Source organism: Primulina huaijiensis, chromosome 4 (genome assembly GCF_012295235.1).
Source record: "Primulina huaijiensis isolate GDHJ02 chromosome 4, ASM1229523v2, whole genome shotgun sequence".
Lineage (NCBI taxonomy): Eukaryota > Viridiplantae > Streptophyta > Magnoliopsida > Lamiales > Gesneriaceae > Primulina > Primulina huaijiensis.
This window is the reverse complement of record NC_133309.1, coordinates 10,715,492-10,728,554: the sequence shown is the minus strand read 5'-3', so window position 1 is coordinate 10,728,554 and position 13,063 is coordinate 10,715,492. Positions and strand designations below refer to the sequence as shown.

The 13,063-nt window shown below is 38.3% G+C and overlaps 3 protein-coding genes across 3 annotated transcripts; 1 reads left to right on the top strand and 2 right to left on the bottom strand.

Moving 5' to 3' along the window:
* Positions 1 to 6,055: 6,055 nt before the first annotated feature.
* Positions 6,056 to 6,382, top strand: LOC140974886 (uncharacterized). The gene has a single exon (XM_073438375.1). It carries the CDS (start codon positions 6,056 to 6,058, stop codon positions 6,380 to 6,382), a length of 327 nt encoding a protein of 108 aa, XP_073294476.1.
* Positions 6,383 to 9,322: 2,940 nt separating this feature from the next.
* On the bottom strand, positions 9,323 to 10,248 carry LOC140974885 (zinc finger BED domain-containing protein DAYSLEEPER-like). The gene is made up of 3 exons (XM_073438374.1): positions 9,776 to 10,248; positions 9,451 to 9,677; positions 9,323 to 9,366 (listed from the first exon to the last, which is right to left on the bottom strand). Exons 1-3 carry the CDS (start codon positions 10,246 to 10,248, stop codon positions 9,323 to 9,325), a joined length of 744 nt encoding a protein of 247 aa, XP_073294475.1.
* A 141-nt stretch (positions 10,249 to 10,389) lies between these two features.
* LOC140974884 (zinc finger BED domain-containing protein RICESLEEPER 1-like) lies at positions 10,390 to 11,594 on the bottom strand. The gene is made up of 2 exons (XM_073438373.1): positions 11,081 to 11,594; positions 10,390 to 10,961 (listed from the first exon to the last, which is right to left on the bottom strand). Exons 1-2 carry the CDS (start codon positions 11,592 to 11,594, stop codon positions 10,390 to 10,392), a joined length of 1,086 nt encoding a protein of 361 aa, XP_073294474.1.
* Between the last annotated feature and the right edge of the window lie 1,469 nt (positions 11,595 to 13,063).

Sequence of the window (13,063 nt, the reverse complement as noted above, 5' to 3'; positions counted from 1 at the left end):
GAAATTTGATGGCACGAACAGAGGACTCCGCGCATATGCGCAGAGCAATGGCGCGCATGTGCGCGCACAAGAGCAGGACTGCCCAGCAAGCCAGAAATTAGCGTGCATATCCGCCGGTTCAAGGGCGCGTATATGCGCGCGGCGATGTTCAGAATTAAAAAGGGTTTCACGTGGGTTTTGTTGTTGTCTGAAAAATTGGAGACAGCCGACAGTAGAGAGAAGGGACGAAAAAGTCAGAGCACACGGAGGATGGAATGCGAAGAACGGAGATAGAAGACGCTGAATCCGGACACAGAGACGCACTTTCATCTCTCGTCAACACGTTTCCAATTTGGTTCTTTACTTTTACGTTTTAATGATTATAAATATGGTTTTGTTGTGATTTAGATTTGAGTATGAACTAATTTTATTTTCTAGAGATTGACGTAGTCGTGGTCGAACCTATGTTATTGACGTATTGAATTTTCATTGAATTAATTCATCGTGTTTATTTGTGATTTCTTGTCTTTAATGCTTTTGGATTACTGTCCAGAATTCGACTGATCTAATAATTGAGATCTAACACTCGGAAGAGGGGATTGAAATTAGGACAGGGGAAATTGCATCGTCTGATGTTTATAACGTGCAAAAGACGTATAACTTTGGCGAATCCTTGTAAAGAACCTTGTTTGCATTTATTATGTCTTACGTGATTTTGAATAGAAATATTAAAATCAGTAATAGATAATACAGTTCTATTTATCACTTGAAAAGGGGAATAGAAAAATATTGTGAGTTCTTGGTTAATAAACATGGTGCAAATTAATAACATGTTAGATGATTTTAATTTAGCATAGGGGAGACACGACGAAATCATATCTCTAGATTGTTTTACTCATTGAATCTCGACTGTGTGCATAAAATTTACATAATTCGCTATTTTATCTGAATTGATTATAAACCAACTATTTGATTTTTCTAAATAAAGTTGAACTATGTCCATTATAGTACTTAATATACAATTTTAAATAACTACTCCTCGTGGGATCGATATCTGTACTCAAACCAGTACTAAAACTTGACACCGTACACTTGCGGTAGTGAAAATACGCAACAAGTTTTTGACGCCGTTGCCGGGGCGTAAACTATTTCATTGCATATTGATATCATTACTAAGTAGTCTTAATTTTAATTCAGACTTTATTTTATTTTATTTATCTTGTTAATCTATAATCTTTCTCTTTTGCAGTGCATGCGAAGATATCAAAATCCCGACTTGCTGATTTTTAATCCGAAAATCGAAAGAACTGCTAGGAGATTAAGTAAAGCAAGGAGAGACGAAATTAAAGCAATGGCTGAAAACGGAGATAATCAGAATGAGCTCCGAAGAGAGGTGCCAATCTGAGAACATTTCCGCCCAGTCATCAACACTCACTACTTTGGAATAGCTCGCGGAACCATTGCTGCTAACAACTTTGAGCTAAAGCCCGCACTCATTATCATAGTTAAAAAGAACCAATTTGGAGGAGCAGCCACTGCAGATCCCCATCTTCACCTAAGAATTTTTCTAGAGATCACGGATACGGTAAAAATTAACGGTGTTTCTAATGAAATTATTCGATTGTGTTTGTTTTCGTTTTCTCTTAGGGATCAAGCAAGGCGTTGGCTCCAATCTCTACCTCTGGGAAGTATTAATACATGGGCAGATTTGGTCACGAATTTTCTATCAAAATATTTTCCTCCAGCAAAGTCTGCTCAGCTGAAAATAGATATCACCAACTTCAGGCAGAGGGAGCTAGAGTGAATGTTGATGCAGCCGTCGGAGGTACTATTTTTTCCAAAACACCTGATGAAGCTTATGAATTTCTTGAACAGATGACCATTAAAACTTATCAGTGGCCAAGTGAGAGATCTAGATCAAGGAAACCTGCTGGATTGTATGCCGTAGACCCGATCACATCACTTACTGCACAGGTTTCGACGTTGACTACACAGATTGCAGCAATGAACAAGGTAGGCCAGTCTACGTCTGATGTAGCATTGGTGACTGCCGAAGAAGAGCCCATTATGGAGGAAGCTCAGTACATCAACAACAATCGCGGCTATGGAGGATATCGAGGTAATCTTCCACATAATACTTATCATCCAGGTTTGAGGAATCACGAGAATTTCTCCTATGCAAACAACAAGAACGTGTTGAATCCACCACCGGGGTTTAATACACAGAATGGGGAAGGAAAGCCGTCTTTTGAGGATCTAGTTGGGACGTTTGTGACTGAGTCTGGGAAAGGAATGGCTAGAACCGAATCTCGTCTTTATAACATGGAAACACACATGGGGAATATGGGTGCCACGATGAAATCCTTGGAAACACAGATTGGGAAATTAGCTAATGCTTTAAAAGATCAGAATAGAGGACAGTTCCCAAGCAATACGGAGGTGAATCCTAGGGAACAATGCAAAGCTGTCACACTGAGTGGCAAGGAAATTGGAATTCCAGAGCCTGCTGAAGAAAATGTAGAGATTCTTGTAGAAGAAGATGATGAAAAGGGTGTTAGTGATAGGAAAGAGAAAGTAGAGGAACCCAAGAAAGTGCTTGAACAATAGCCTTTATCGAAGGTGAATCTTCCATATCCACAAAGGTTCAAGAAGAAAGGGTTAGATGATCAGTTTGCGAAGTTCCTGGAAATCTTCAAGAAAATACACATCAACATCCCATTTGCCGATGTATTGAAGCAAATGCCCAATTATGCTAAGTTCATCAAGGATGTGATGTCCAAGAAGAGGAAACTTCAAGAATTTGAAACCGTGAAGCTAACTGAAGAGTGCAGTGCCATAATCCAAAGGAAACTACCGCAAAAACTCAAAGATCCAGGGAGTTTTACTATTTCTTGTGTTATTGGTGGTTCTAGAGTAAATAGAGCTTTATGTGATTTGGGTGCTAGTATTAATTCAATGCCTTTTCTATTTACAGGACCTTGGAGTTTGGTGAGGTGAAACCTAGCACTATTACTTTGCAGCTGGCAGACAGATCACTTACCTATCCACGAGGGAAGGTAGAGGATGTGCTGGTAAAGGTAGACAAATTCATATTCCCTGCTGATTTTATCAATTTAGATATGGAAGAAGACCAAGAGATGCCACTTATCTTTGGAAGGCCATTCTTGGCCACCGGGAAAGCCTTGATTGATGTGCACAAGGGCGAGCTCACGCTTAGAGTAGGTGGAGAGGAAGTTGTGTTCAACATCTACAACACCATCAGAGAACCAAATGAGGTAAATACTTGTAATAGTATTGATATCATTGATTCATGTGTATCTCAAGTGGGTGCAGGTAAGTTGACAAAAGTCTCCTTGGAGAGATGCTTATTGAAATCAACTTCCATAGTGGATGAAGAGGACTGGGATGTGCGAGAGGACGTACTTGCTCTCAATGTGCTGCCTAAAGAAAAGGTTGATACACAGCATGAGGAGTTACTTGAAGATGACAGTAAAGAGGTACCAAAAGCATCCCCTGAATTAAAGGATTTACCGAGTCACTTGTGCTATGCATTCCTAGATGAGAGTTCATCATATCCGGTAATTATATCTTCTGCTCTTTCTATTGATGAGAAAGATAGGTTGTTGAGGGTGTTGCAAGAATTTAAATCTGCTTTGGGATGGACAATTTCTGATATAAAGGGGATTAGCCACACTGTTTGTATGCATAAAATCTTGATGCAGGAGTCCTATTCCCCCTTTGTTGATCATCAGAAGAGGCTTAATCCGGCCATGAAAGAGGTTGTGAGAGCTGAGGTATTAAAATTGTTAAATGCTGGTGTTATTTATGCTATATCTGACAGTTCTTGGGTTTCACCAATACAAGTAGTGCCTAAGAAAGGGGTATAACTATGATGAGAAATGAGAATAACGAATTGATTCCAACTCGTCCAGTGACTGGTTGGCGAGTATGTATAGATTACAAGAGATTGAATGATACCACTAGGAAAGATCACTTTTCCCTTCCCTTTATTGACCAGATGCTTGATAGAGCAGGTGGTTATCATTATTATTGCTTTCTAGATGGTTATTCAGGTTACAATCAAATTGTCATAGCACAGAAGGATCAAAAGAAGACTACCTTCACTTGTCCCTACGGTACATTTGCTTTCAGGAGAATGCCATTTGGTCTTTGCAGTGCACCTGCTACTTTTCAGAGGAGTATGATGGACATATTTTCTAACATGGTCGAGGAAATAACGGAGGTTTTCATGGATGATATCTATGTCTTTGGTTCATCATTTGATCATTGTTTGCAGAATTTGACGCTTGTTTTGCAGAGATGTCGGGAGAAGAATTTAGTGTTGAATTTGGAGAAATGTCACTTCATGGTGCAAGAAGGTATTGTGCTTGGGCACAAAATTTCAGCCAGAGGGATAGAAGTGGATAGAGCCAAAGTTGTGGCGATTGAGAATCTCCCACCGCCGAAGAATGTGAAAGGGATCAGAAGTTTCTTGTGACATACCGGGTTCTATCTTCGTTATATTAAAATTTTCTCTAAAATTACTAGACCTTTATGTAATTTGTTAGAGAAAGATTCTACATTTATTTTTTACGATGATTTTTTGCAGGCGTTTAACAGAATCAAGACAACACTGATTTCTGCACCCATTATGATAGTGCCTGTTTGGAAAGAGCCCTTTGAGCTCATGTGCGACACTAGCAACTATGCTGTGGGAAAAGCATTGGGACAAAGGCGAGAAAAGATGTTCAAGGCTATCTACTATGCAAGTCGTACACTTAATGCAGCCCAACAGAATTACACAACTACTGAGAAAGAGATGCTAGCAGTGGTGTTTGCATTCGACAAGTTCAGAACATATCTCATTGGCACCAAGGTAACGGTTTTCACTGACCATGCAGCTCTTCGTTACCTGTTTGCCAAAAAGGATGCAAAGGCTAGGTTGATACGATGGATACTCCTATTTCAAGAATTTGACTTTGAAGTCAAGGACAAGAAAGGCTGTGAGAACCAGGTGGCAGATCACTTGTCACGCCTAGAGCTGGAAGAAAGAACTGAAGGTGGAGTCATCAATGAGTCGTTCCCAGACGAACAACTTTTCAAGGTAACTGTTACACATCCTTGGTTTGCAGATATAGCTAATTTTCTTGCTGCAGGAGAATTACCATCAGATTTAACTTACCACCAAAAGAAGAAATTTCTTCATGATGCCAAGTTTTATCTGTGGGATGATCCCTTTTTGTTCAAGAGATACGCTGATCAGATAATTAGACAGTGTGTAGCAGAGGAAGAAGGGGGTACGATTCTAGAGCAATGTCATTCCTCAGCCTACGGTGGACATTTTGGAGCATCTAGAACAGCAGCTAAGGTACTACAGTCAGGTTTCTAGTGGCCGAATCTGTTTAACGACAGCTATACCTTAGTTAAGTCATGTGATAAATGCCAAAGAGTTGACAATATTTCTAGACGACATGAATTACCACTAAAAAATATTTTGGAGGTGGAACTCTTTGATGTCTGGGGTATTGACTTTATGGGTCCATTCCCATCCACTTTTGGTCAATCTTACATTTTACTTGCTGTTGATTATGTGTCCAAATGGGTGGAAGCAATTGCCACCAGTACTAATGATGCTCGAGTTGTTTTTAAGTTTGTCCACAGGAACATCTTCACAAGATTTGGAACGCCTAGAGCCATTATCAGTGATGAAGGTACGCATTTGTGTAACAAAATTTTTAACTCACTGTTGGCCAAGTATGATGTGAAGCATAGGGTGACACTGGCATACCACCCGCAAGCTAATAAGCAAGCGGAAATATCCAACCGGGAGATCAAGTAGATAATAGAAAAGACAGTGAAGACAAACTGGAAGGATTGGGCGATTAAGCTAGATGATGCTCTATGGGCATACAGGACTGCATACACGACACCTATCGGGATGTCGCCTTATAGGTTGGTCTTTGGGAAAGCTTGCCATCTACCTCTGGAACTGGAGCACAGGGACATTTGGGCTGTGAAAAAGCTGAATTTCGACATGGGGGCATCTGGCAAGCAACGACTGTTGTAGTTTAATGAGATGGAGGAATTCATGAATGATGCATACGAGAATGCCAAGATATACAAAGAAAAGACCAAGAGATGGCACGACAACCAGATTCTTCGACGAGACTTCGAACCAGGACAACAGGTGTTATTGTTTAATTCTCAACTGAGGTTGCTTCCTGGTAAGTTAAAATCTCGATGGTCTGGACCATTCAAACTGGAAACAGTGTATCCCCATGGGGCGATTGAGCTGAACTTCAACAACGGTCAAACATTTAAAGTAAATGGTCAGAGGGTCAAGCATTACTTTGGAAGTGAAGTGAGGCACATGGACAACATCCCCCTGGTAGAACAAAAATAGACTGGAGAAAGTCAGGCTGATGACGTTAAACCAAGCGCTGTGTGGGAGGCAACCCACATTTATTTTTAGCATTCGTTTTGTTTTTATTATTTTATTTCAATTCCTTAGTTGTTAATTTTAATTTTCTCTGTTCAAGTTTTAATTTAAGTTTTTTATTTTGCAGGTGATTTATTTATTTTAAAAAAAAAAAATAAATAAATAAAAGGACAGAGGAGTTGGCGCACATGCGCCACTCAATGCGTGCACATGCGCGCGACGCGGCTTGGACAGGTAGTGGATGTTGCGCACATGCGCCACTCAAGGCGTGCACATGCGCGAAGCCCAGCTTGGGAGACAGAAGGTACCGCGCATATGCGCGTTTTGACAAGGCCAAAAGGAAAATGGGACAGAAAGTTTGGCGCATATGCGCAAGGTTAAGACGCGCATATGCGCGAGTCACCCAGACGAACGGATATGGGCAGAGACCTGCACGCATATGCGCTATTTTGCGGCGAGCATATGCGCGCGACTTTATTTAAGAAAAAAAACATAGACGTGAAACCCTTCTCAGAAATACAGCACAACAGCCGCCTCCTCCTTCCGGAAATCCCACCTCGCCTCTTTCTCTGAATGCCAACCGCCACCTTCAATCACCGCCACAATCTCCGACCACACTCCTAATTCCGGCCATCTTCTAGTTCAAGTAAAGGTTTTCTCCAGATTTGGTTAAAATTTTCAGAGTAGTTAGAATTTGGGTCAAGCAACTTGGGGAACTTTTGATATTGTGCATCGGGTATTTCTCTTTGTTCTGAGTAATTTTGTGCTTGGGTCTATACGTTGCATTGCTAACCGGATTATTTGGTGGGTGAGATTATATCTGCTACGCACGTTGGTGTCATTATCAGTGATTTGAGATTCTCGTTTGTTGAATTTTAGTGTGGGTGTTGGCTTTGCATTATTGTATTCCATGGCATCGAAAAAGAAATCGAAAAAAGGTGCATCTTCCTCCTCTAGTTTTTATTCTCACAGATTTTGGAATGAGGAGGCCCAACAAGTATATGATCTATGACAAGGCCGATCATCCCAGAACAAGGATTCAATTTGTCAATTCCATGTGGTGTTATAATAGAGGAACTGGAACACCGAGGATGGGTTGAATTCGTACAACACCCTTTGGATGCCGTAATCTCGGTTGTGCGAGAATTCTATGCAAATCTTAGAATTCGGCATGACGAGTCTAAAGTCTTGGTGCGAGGTCAATTGGCGTCATTCGACTCTCGAACGATCAACATGTTATATCAGATGCCCAGCCTCGACCACGACGAGTACAATGAATTTCTCGAAGCGGTTGTTGATTATACAGAGGTCATCCGGACCATATGTCAAGCCGGAGCTGCATGGAAAATGTGCTCAAGCAGGCCTATTTCTTTAAAGAATTCCGACTTGGGCCCCAACGCAAGTGCTTGGACATCCTTTGTGTTAGCCCGGATCCTTCCGTCCTCGCATTATTACGATGTGACAAAAGACAAAGCTGCATTGGTATATGCTATTCTGATGGGAAAATCGGTTTATTTGGGGAAAATCATCTGTGGCTCAATTATGAGAGCGGGCACAGGGTTAGCTACGGTTGCTCTTTCTTGTCCTCATATCGTTACAGAACTATGCCGACAGGCCGGCGTATCATGGGCCCTTGATAAACAAGAGCTAAAGCCGAAGGCTCCAGGTGCTGGATTCACTTCAGTTCCGCACCGACTAGAAAACGAGATGCAGGACCAGAGGAGGTTATTAGTTGAGCAGCGCCAGGTGCTGGATTCACTTCAGTTCCGCACCGACCACTTTATGGGATATATGATGGACTTCACTTCTGTGCTTGCTCAGCGGTTTCTACCTATAGGTCCAGAGGATCCAATGTTTCTCCAGCCACCGGTATGGCCACCCCGGTATCCAGGACCTCCTCCACAGACCCCACCCCAGCACATGGATGAGGATGACGACGATGGTGACGGCGAACACTGACGCTCGTCGTGGGAGGTATGACTGTTCCGTTCTTTCTTGTTTATACATTGAGGACAATGCATACTTTAAGTTTTGGGGTGATTTAATTTTGATGCTTTAGTGAAAAAAATAAATAAATAAATAAATAAAAAAAATAATAAAATAATTATTTAATTTGGTTTTTATTTTGAAACTTTTCAAGTTCGCAATCTTGATTTTGATACTAACAAAACTTATTGTTTTGTTTCTAATAATCTACCTTAGTGAGCAGACAGCTAAAACTGAATTAATCAGTTTACGAAACCAACTAAAGCCATCGGAGATGCCAACTGATTGAATTAGGGGTGGGCACGGGTCGGGTTTTTTGGGTTTCGGGTAGTTCGGATCGGGTACCCGATATTTTCGGGTAGCATTTTCATTACCCGAACCCGACCCGATTCTGGACACTACCCGACTTTTCGGGTACCCGTTAAGTTCGGGGTTCGGGTAACGGTCGGGTTCGTGTTTTTTTTTAAAAAGTAACATTTTATTATTTTGTGCCTACCAAATAATATATGACGAGTAAATAGGTTTATCAAAATAATATTGTCTCGTGAATGTCTACAAATGTTACACAACAAATATTTATCTCAAAACTTAGAATGAGTATTATAATTAACAAATCTTTAAATCGAGCATAAACAATTGAAATCCAACTTTGATCTTCACCAAAAAAATCAGAATCAACTTCTTGTTTGACTTTCAAAATATCATCTGGAATGTTTCATCACCTACATAAAGATGTAAATTTATTAACAAAAAAATAAACATCATAAAACAAAAATAAAGTGTACCAATAATTCATGTTTTTCATCAATGCGGGAAACAAAATCCATAATATAAATAATAATAAGATTCACATGCATAAACTTCCAACCTTGAATGATTACATTTTTTTCACCTTTACCATTGAATTAATTATGATAATCAAACATCAATAATATATGTATCAACACCCAATTTTGTTAACTCTGCAAAATAAACAAAGAAAATAAAATGTTAGTACTTCGAAATGTTAAGATATATCTAAAGTAAATAAAATTAAATTAAAATACCTTTTTCAATCATTTCAACATCACACAAATCTTCTTCCATATTAATTGGTTTTGAATCACATCGAAACCAGTCTTGAGCACAAATGAGAGATTGAACTATCTTGGGCGATAAAGAACTCCTAAATGCATCAAGTACACGCCCTCCGGTGCTAAATGCAGCTTCTGAAGCAACGGTGGAAATTGGAACTGCCAATATATCTTGAATCATTCGAGAAAGAATGGGAAACCTGGGACTATTATCTTTCCACCATTGCAATATATTAAAGTTCTTTTTTTCCTCCTCAACATCTTCAACCAAATATTTCTCCAACTCAGACTTTACTACCTCACCTTTCCTCCACTCTTATACATCTTGAACTCTTGCTTCAACGACAATCTAATAGCCATTTCAGACTCATCGTCTTCCTCACACAAGCGTTTCTTACACATATCTTGCGAGCCAAGGGTGGAACTATTTGATGAAGAGCATAAACTTTTAGAAGTGTCTGAAAGTTTATTGGAATGCCTTAGTTTATAATTATCAAACAACTCGTAAAGGCCAAGTCTCACTTGTTCTTTCATGGTCTCATTTTTCCCAACACTGCCATACATTCTATCAAAAGAAAATTCAACAAACTCCAACTTATCTCGCGGATCAAAGATCACAGCATAATATAAAATCATATTCATTTTCTCAGTTGATCCCCAATACTTATCATACTTTTCTTTCATTCTTTTTGCCATCAAACTTAGTTCAAAGTCAGCACTCTCCAACCATTGCTTAAGAAGCATGTCAACTTCACTAATTTCATGAAACATAATGTTCGATGTAACATACAAAGAACCCGAAATACGCAAAGTGAGTTTATAAAAATGTTTCAAAAATTTCAGCAAAAGCTTGGATCTTTCCCAATCATGCTCATTTGGAACCCCATCATATAGCTTTTTTGAAAGATCAATTCAGAAAGCAAGATCGACTTCATCATACGCATCAAATGCTCTTTTAAGACATATTGCCGACTCTAACATTAAGTATGTTGAGTTCCATCTGGTGGGCACATCAAGAGTCAACAACTTATTTGTTTCGATTTTTTCAAGCTGAACACACTCTTGAAATCTTTTGTACCTGGCTGGAGAACTCTGTATGTACCTAACAGCTCCCCTAACACGCGAAATAGCTACATGTTCATCATTTCCTTTCAAACCATCATTCACGACAAGATTCATAATATGTGCAATACACCTTACATGAACATATTTCCCACCCAAAATATTGTTTCCCCAATTATCAAATTTCCTCTGCAAATAAACAATTGCCCCATCATTCGAAGATGCATTATCCACAGTGATAGAAAAAATTGTACCTATACTCCAATCAAGTAAACATCTCTCAATACATTTTCCTATTTCTTCACCTTTATGACCAGATATTAGGCAAAAGTTCAAAATCCTTTTATGTAAATTCCAATTTGCATCAACAAAATGAGAAGTAAGACACATGTAGTTAACTTTCTGAATAGATGTCCATGTATCTGTTGTAATGCACATCCTTTGACAATTATCCTTTATGAACTGCTGTAATTTCGCCTTTTCAGTCAAATAGAACTTTTAAATTTCTCTTGTTATTGTCCTTCGTGATGGAATATCAAACATTGGACCTGCAACAGACAAAAATGTCTAAAACAAGGGTTCTCAACAGTCTTGAATGGGAGTTCATCCACAATCAACATGTAACACAATGCATTTCTAACTTTTTGTTGCTCAAATCTCCAGTTAACAAGAGAGGTATCTTTATCACTTTTATGAATTGATTGAAACGAGAGTCTATTTTGATTTGTTTCAACCCCATGTGGTTTCTTCTTGCATGATTCATAATGGTTTTTAAGGGGTTTAGTGCCATGAACTTTTGGATCAGCTTTAATCTCTCTAGAACAATATTTGCATCTACTTTTTTGAACATTCTCATTTTCACAAAATAACCTTTCAAAGTGTTCCCACCATTGTGACCTAGACACAACCGTCCGAGTACGTTTTTTGGAATCACATAATTTATCATCTTTCTCATCAACCTTATCATCAATGTTCATAGTAACCTCTTTGTATAAGTCACTTTGTGGTTGTATGTTTGGAGAAGAAAGAGTTTCAGATATTCCTCCAAATTCCATGTATTGATAATTGATTAGTAGAATATTTTCACTTTCTGGTTCCGGATTGTAGCCCACAAGATTCAATACATCGCTACATCAAACAAGAAAATCAAATTGTAAGTGACTACAATGAGTAATGACAGCAACACAATGACATCAAGATAAAAAACATGCTACTGGACAAGAAACAAGAAAACATGCTACTGGACAAGAAAACATGCTACTGGACATATCTTTTGGAATGTAAAGAAACTTTCAGGCATTATCATAAGACCATGTTCAGTCACCAAATAACATTTCCCATGTGATAAGCGTGGGTCCAGAGCAATAAACACAAGAAAATACAACTACAATGTAGTTCACAATCACATAAGAGCCCACAGACCGTGAACCAGCCATTAATTTTTATTACAAAGAAGCCTTCCAACCAACAGAGTCACTTGCATCACCGTGACACAAACAACAGGTAATGGTAGTTAAACTTCCTTCCACTTATTTAACTCCTCATAATCGTGAAGAATGGTTGAAATAGAGGGATATTGAGGTTAAGGAGAAATGATACATCAAGGTCGAGATTTCTGGATGCAATACTCAAATCCAAAATGCAATTGTTTTCACTTTTCAGCATAAATGTATGATACAAGCAATTCAGCAAACACGTAGTGAACAAGATTTGAGCGATACCAGCAACTGTAAAACACCGACTGAAGCCAATCTTCGAGCAAATCTAGTGTCGATTTCAACAGGTCTCCAAGAAATAGCGATGTAATTTTATGGATATTGCCATGAAGGAGGTCGCTTAAATCAGAGGCGGAGCTAGGTTCAATTTTTTTCAAATTTCTTTAATGTATAAGTTATCATATAAATAATTAACTAAAAGATAAAAGAAGCTAAAATTCTTTATATGATTTTTAAAATTTAAAAATCTCTTTAACTATTTAAAGGCCAAGTTGATACATAAAATCATATATTATTAATTACACTTGTTAAATTTTTTTAAAAATATATATATCTACGATTTATATTCTGGAAACATAATAATTTAGTATACTACGGATAAATTAAACTAGATCTATTTAATTATTACAATGTTTATTATAACAACAGAACATTGTTTTTTTTGCTTTTAAAATTGTAAATACTAAATAACAAAATATATATAAAAAAATTAATGTTTTAATAGTTATTTATTAATGTATATTGATATAGATTTCTTGTAGACTTTCAATAATTATTAAATCATTTATTATTTTCGAGGTAATAATTCTCAAATTATCAATGGTTTTTTTTATTGAAGCCACCTCCTTCAGGGCAATATCGAGAATAACACAATATGGATATTTCCCATTATAACCCTCATTATAAGCCAATATGTTTTTTTCCATAAATGAATTTTATGGATACAGGTAATTAGGTAAACATAAACCGGACCGGTCATTATAAGCCCATTTTTTTTAAAAAAAAAAACAATCGGGTACCCGGTCGGG

What these genes read in the sequence shown, in the direction of transcription:
- LOC140974886 (XM_073438375.1), top strand. Translation starts at nt 6,056, where the DNA reads ATGGAGGAATTCATGAATGATGCATACGAGAATGCCAAGATATACAAA.
- LOC140974885 (XM_073438374.1), bottom strand. Translation starts at nt 10,248, where the DNA reads ATGTTTCATGAAATTAGTGAAGTTGACATGCTTCTTAAGCAATGGTTG. An exon ending in AAGAGTGGAGGAAAGGTGAG is followed by an intron (nt 9,678 to 9,775) that starts GTAGTAAAGTCT and finishes TAATAGTCCCAG; the next exon opens with GTTTCCCATTCTTTCTCGAA. An exon ending in TGTTGAAATGATTGAAAAAG is followed by an intron (nt 9,367 to 9,450) that starts GTATTTTAATTT and finishes TTTATTTTGCAG; the next exon opens with AGTTAACAAAATTGGGTGTT.
- LOC140974884 (XM_073438373.1), bottom strand. Translation starts at nt 11,594, where the DNA reads ATGGAATTTGGAGGAATATCTGAAACTCTTTCTTCTCCAAACATACAA. An exon ending in TTGTCTGTTGCAGGTCCAAT is followed by an intron (nt 10,962 to 11,080) that starts GTTTGATATTCC and finishes GCATTACAACAG; the next exon opens with ATACATGGACATCTATTCAG.